At 33.8% G+C, this 6,700-nt stretch overlaps 1 protein-coding gene across 1 annotated transcript; it reads left to right on the top strand.

Moving 5' to 3' along the window:
• The first annotated feature begins 279 nt into the window (after positions 1-279).
• On the top strand, positions 280-597 carry LOC124365570. The gene has a single exon (XM_046821562.1). It carries the CDS (start codon positions 280-282, stop codon positions 595-597), a length of 318 nt encoding a protein of 105 aa, XP_046677518.1.
• Positions 598-6,700: the final 6,103 nt, after the last annotated feature.

Here is a 6,700-nt window from a genome sequence, read left to right as displayed (position 1 = left end):
CCATCTTAGGCCCGGATCTCTAGAACGTCGCTTACGACAGCCTCCTTAGGTCCGAGATGCCGGAGGAAAAACGGTTTTAGTTGGGTACGCCGATGACGTCGCAGCCCTAATTACTGCACGCAACGTGGAAATGGCCCAGCTTAAACTGAACCAGGTCATGCGAGTCGTTAACAGATGGATGGAAAATCACGGCCTGTCGCTCGCTTTGAGCAAAACAGAGATCGTGATTTTGACTAAGAAACGAATCGACACGTCGTCCCATTAAGAGTGGGAGATGTAATGGTCCAGACCACGCGAGCCGCAAAATACCTTGGCGTCTTGGTGGACAATAAGCTGACTTGGAGGGACCAGATTTTCCGTACAGCGGACAAGGCCTCTAAGATGGTAACTCATCTTAGCAGGCACATGGCCAACGTCGGCGGTCCCAAAGTCCAGCAGGAGATGACTGTTAATGTCTACAGTCCAGTCCGTGCTCCTTTACCGGGGCTGAGGTGTGGGCAGGACGCACTAAATATTGAATTTTATCGGATACGGATCGCCCGGATACAGCGTCAAGCAGCGCTCTGGGTGTGTTCCGCCTACCGTTACAGTGTCTGAGCCTGCCGTCCTGGTTATTGCTGGAGTCATCTCCATCAAAACCTTTTGGCAGGGGAGAGGAAGGGCAATTTATCAGCGACAAGGCGAAATCGGCAAGAACACTGCAAGGACTGAGGAGCGCTCTCGTACGTACCAGCAATGGCAAAACATATGGCAACAAGGACGCCCGCAGACGTTGGACTGCCAGGGGACTTATCAAACAAATCCAACCATGGGTAGAACGGCGACGTTAGCGAGGTGGATTACTACCTCACAATGTTCTTGAGTGGTCACGGCTACATCCGGTCGTACCTACACCGAATGGGCAAGGCCGTTTCGGCCGGATTGTATTTATTGCTCAGGCGTTCCCGGACGTCGTGGAAACACACTTTCTTCCGCTGCCCGCGTTGGGAAAGGCCCCGCCTTGAAGTGACTCAAACTTTTGGTATAATTTCGGTGGACACAGTCTGTGGACCGGATGTTGGAGGGCCGAGGACTACTGGTGCTGCTCGTTCCAGCTTTGCGCAGGGAATACTCCGCGCCAAAAAGAATGATCTGGACCGGAACGCGAGACAGATCCAAAGTTCGGAACGGCCAGATAGGCGCGAGCCCTCTGGGCGTAAGCCAAAATTTAGGCCTTGCCCGAATTTTAAAGCGATAAGCGGTTTCCAGGCTAGAATCCTAAGAGTAGAGGACGTTTTTATTGGGTATTCTACGTATGTAGGAGTTCCACACTACAGGGCTGGCCACTGTGTGCGCAAAAGCATTTTCCTGCCTCTCCCTAAAAAAGAATTTATATAATATATATATATATCATTTTATTATATATATATATAATTTTATATATATATTTATATGTGTGTGTGTATTTTATATATATATATATATATTATATATATATATATATATATATATATATACAATTTTTCTAGTTAAAATTTACTCATAATAATCCTTTTTAATTTTTATTGCTTGTAACATAAGATTTAGCATTGGTTTAAGATTTCTTAAAATCTACCATATATAATTGTATTCTACAAAACACAACAGAGCTCAAAGTGGTTTAGATTACAATTTAGATTTTATTGTGAAACATGCTTAAATTGCTTGTTATCATATAAAACTAAAGTTATTAAATATTATTATAATTTTTAATTATAATTCAATTTAAAGTTCCCGCTGATACAACCCTACGCTATACAAACCTAACCTTACATTGGAGAATTATAGCTTAACGCTCACAAAGCTAATGCAATTACACGATTGCGCAGTGGACGACTGAAAGCTGAATACGTCCAATAATATCATCCATTCCATCCGAGTTTTTATCCATCAACGGGCACAATATTCCATCCAACGTTACATTAGAAGCTCCACAATAGCGACACAGGTCTCTACACAGTCGGCTGCACACGCTTCGCAAGTTTATTGTTGTCTCCATAACACTACTTTAATGTCACTGTGCTACATCTTTACATACCTAAATATCTTCACTTTTACTGAAATGTTGCGTAGAATGTACATGCATTATTTCAGATAAACGAAAAGCTACAATTATTAATTTTTAAACATCAAAACACTCCGCTTAAAAGTTGTGTGAAATTAATTTTTATGTGCACAAAAACAAATATAAAATATGTTTTTTAACTGTGAGTTGCTGATAATTAAAGCATCAAAACATATCCAAGTTTAAGTACAAATTGTTAAATAAGTTTAATATAAAGAATAATTTTTTATTCCACAAGCGTTATACTAGGTACATTGTGTTCGTGCTCATAAAAAAATTAAAAGAGAGACAGAAGATTTAACGATAACAGTAATTTACAGTATGGGGTTAAAATTAAAGCCATGCTTTAATGATATTTCCTCTGGTTTCACAAACACGCGGCACGGCATGGTTGACGTCGCAACCTCATCCACCATTAGGTAGTTGGAGACACACCAAATGGTGTTTAATGTGTGGCAAAACGCCGATATTTTTTTAAAAGATACCACTCACTACCTTAAATTCTGGAATACTTGGACACACTGCACTTTCCTGCCAGTATAACCGGGACGCTATGCAAATCAGTATATATTACGTGATCTCGACCGATGTTATTGTCAAAACAAACCTTATTTATCGTATAGGTCTAAACTGCAACTCAACCCAGATTAGCGATTATTTTATACAGAGAAGAGAAATACTAACAAGAAAATTCTAAATAATAAAATTTTATTCTTTTGTAATGAAGCATAACTGTACATATTATACATGGTTTAACTGTGATAAAAAAATCACGAACTTCTAGTTCAGTTTTCTGTGAGGTTTAATTTAAATCAGGTCTCACGAAAAACTGAACCAATTTTAAATTTGCAATTGTCTATATACCTAATTTTTAAGATTATGCATACCAAAACATACTTGAGCTTCATTAATGTAATTTATAATAAAAAATATCGCATCTATATTGCTATAAACAATAGTCATTTATTGTTATACGGATTAGTAAGCATACTTATAAATTCTCTATAAATAAATGTAAAATCCATCATCTATCGTAAATTCTCTTACTTTTTACATTTATATTAGTGCAGTATTTACTGCACTAACATATTACACAAATCCTATACAAATAATGTTATAATTAAATACATCAAAGGCTAAAGCAAATTTCAACGTATCAGAGGATAGGTTTTTAATGAAGACGTACGAGAAGGAAATTACAAATATCACCTTAATTACGAATGAAATACTGTACATGTAACATTGTGTTCACGTTTGGACATTGTACTATTGGACATCATACAAAAATTAAAATATTTTTATTATGATCGCGAGAGAAGTATAATTATTCATCTCAGAAACCTTGGTATGGCAATTTTATAAGACTTGACTAATAACACCTGTGAGTAACTAATAGTACGAGTAAAGGGATGAAATTATTATTATTTTACAAGCTCATTTAATATTTAAGTTTGGAATTACAATTGGTGTTTATAAATACGATAGTAAGAAAACTATTTTTATTCGATAAGATAAAAGAAAACCGTGTACCAAACTTGCGAATGTATAACCAAGTTGTAATTAACAAAACTCTCACACACTATCACCAAGAGCAAATAAGGCCTGCTAAAACTTAATCCTAATTAAAATCGGATATGATGAATAATTCTATGAATGCAGTGTTCCTAACTACACAAATAAATTATACTTACGATTATATACAAAACAAAAAACAGGTTATGTTACCTCCAAATATATTATGTCTAACAGAAGCTACACACTTACACTCTGTTATTTTTTTTATACCACTCCTTCTTTAGTACAATAAAAAAAATACTACAGTCAAATCTCACGCCTAAAGGCACGCTGTAAATTTAAGGTACATCCTGTTAATCGACTGGGTCTAGAAAAGTTTCAACTCCTCTCAAGAAAAATGGTATTATCAACATGTATATCTAGGAAGTAGAGGATGAATGCATTAAAGTAACACACGGTTGCTATTGTGACATTTAGATATAAAAAATCTGAAGCATGCTAACGATGAAAGTATTTGGTAGTAATAGGAGTAAAAATAGCGTCCACGAGGATATACAGCGAGATGATGGCTGTGAAATATTTAGTAAGGGTAAAAGGATAGAATTTTTGTTTTGACAATTTTGGCACCGAGACTCTTTAGGGATATCTATATGGGTGATACCAAGTTTTTGTACAGGACAGTTTCATTTTTATTTTAAATAGATTCATCATTGTCAGGCCAAAGTGGCTCGAGAGAAGTTATTTCCAGTTTACTAAAACTTCATTAAAAGAGTTATATAATTCATAAGTCCAACAACGCGCATAGTCTAGTTCTCTGTTTTGGAAAAGTGGTTAAACTGATACATTTGTAAAGTATGGTTAATTTAATCCAATGATAGTTGGTGACGTCATAAACATAAATTGCTAACTGTAGGCAAACTGTTATTACTAACATTACTTCCACCACAGTCAGTGCTTGGTGTAGAGATAGTAATTGGCATACTTATCATAAATTCCATTTATTATTCTATTGGTTGAAAATGTAATATATATGAAAACCGTTTTCAATCATAGCTCCATATTGCAACTCATAGTAACAAAAAGTAAATTTCTCTCAGCCCTTGCAGTACTGAAGAGTGCGGAGAACACTTTTGAAATTTGCATGATTCACTAAATTAATTTTATCATGAAAAACTGGAGTATCATTGGCTGAGTTTTAGCGAAGCCTTTAAATCGTGCGACTGAAAAATTCCACTTATATCTATCAGTTTGTCAAACTTAAAAGCTGACCGTGAAGCTTTGCTGGGTACACTTTACTGGGTATACCGTGTTCGTTGATGGTGCATGTCGCTTCATGTTAGTTCGATGATCGTTAACGAATATTTTTTTAATTAGTCTCATAGATAATTATGATATTAATGAGAAAATAGCAGTTTATTTATCTAAAAGTGTGAACTAAATACAACTACTAATAACATTAACAATGTACTTGAACTAATACGAGAAGATAGGACGGTGGAACGAATTACTCGAAATTCTATTACATTTTTGTAACTTGGCTGCTTTATTTTAATATATGTTCTAATAAAATTATCGTTAGATAAAATTAATGTACCTGAGAATTTGTCTACTCAATCTACTTTAGGCCTACTTAACCATTATAAGGGCAGATATTGGATGAATACAAATATGGTAAAAAAATTATGGTTATTGCTTGAGTGAAAAACTGTAATATGTACATTTTATTTATCAATTTTAGTTGAACAACATATATTTGATTTATATCATTGAACATTTAAATAAGCAATATTCTATTGTAACTATCCAACTACAGAACCAACTACAGGACGTACACAATAAAGCTTAAAAGAGGATCGGCCCTCTACTTAAAAAAAAAAAAAAAAAAAAAAAAAAAAAAAAAAAAAAAAAAAATACTATCCACGGTGCAAATAATATTCCTTTAAATTTCACAAGCGCTTTGTTAATACCTGTGACAGTTTGCTAGGATGTAGATATTCTTGTCTTTAGAATTTTCACTATAGCTTATTGTAGTAGAGTTTCCTATTATATAAAAATATTTATTTTTATCACTTACATCCTTTAAAAAAACTTTACAATAAATTATCTCCTTTTGCTAGTTTATTTAAATAAATAAATAACTATACATACATGATGCATATAAACTATACTAATTTTCATAACTTTTGTATATTAATCACCGTTTTCAGCCTTATCATACCTAGTGTAATGCATATGTATTTTAACAGCCGAATCTTAAGTCTTAATCTAAGGGAGATAAATCAAGTCAATGATAATGTGCTCTCAACTAGCCTACCTTCATCCTTCTGCAGTAGGGGCAGTTTCTTAATTTCACCATGTTCTATGTTCTACAATAAGATGGCACTCTAAAAATAGCCATTCATTATCGTTTTCTGGATCTCATCGATCCTAGTATTATCTGCTGAATTGATTGATATAACTTAAGTTACTTATGGTAGATAGCACAATCAATATGACCGCTATAGCAATCTCTCATTTTAATTAGAATATGTATTTCATATTAAAGATGAAGCCTCGAAAAGTGTTTGATATATAATATACAATGGTACTATATTATAACTGATATATTATATTCATTTCAATATCCATGGAAGAAGTATATTAGGTACTGTAAACTTCATATATACTTTATCTTAATAAAATTTTTTGACTGTCTGATTCATTCAGGAAACTCTGATACATGGTTAATTCAATTGGTTAAATAAACATAAACTAAATTTAATTTAATCTTCAATCATAAAAACTTCCTCAGTTTGTACTGTACAGGGATACTTTTCTACAAGCTAAATTTTAATTTTATCTAATTAAAAAATGTAAATCAATGCTGTGGAACATTTTATTGTATATTTCCAGAAGGTCTGTTTTAAGTTTAAATTTTACTCAGTTAATGGGTAGAATGAAAGCGTTTCGACTGTAGCAGAAGGAAAAACTTTAAAAAGGAAACTGTTTTTTACTTTTGAACAAATTCTGAAGAGCTATTTTATCCTTACGGTTAAGAGTGTAATATTGTAGTTTAACAATATTTCAGAAACAAACGTGTATGATAATGGTCTCTGTATGTGT

The sequence above is a fragment of the Homalodisca vitripennis genome, chromosome 6 (assembly GCF_021130785.1).
Source record: "Homalodisca vitripennis isolate AUS2020 chromosome 6, UT_GWSS_2.1, whole genome shotgun sequence".
In the NCBI taxonomy this organism is placed as follows: Eukaryota; Metazoa; Arthropoda; class Insecta; order Hemiptera; family Cicadellidae; genus Homalodisca; species Homalodisca vitripennis.
Note: the sequence above shows the minus strand (reverse complement) of the source record. Positions and strands in the feature narration are given on the sequence as shown.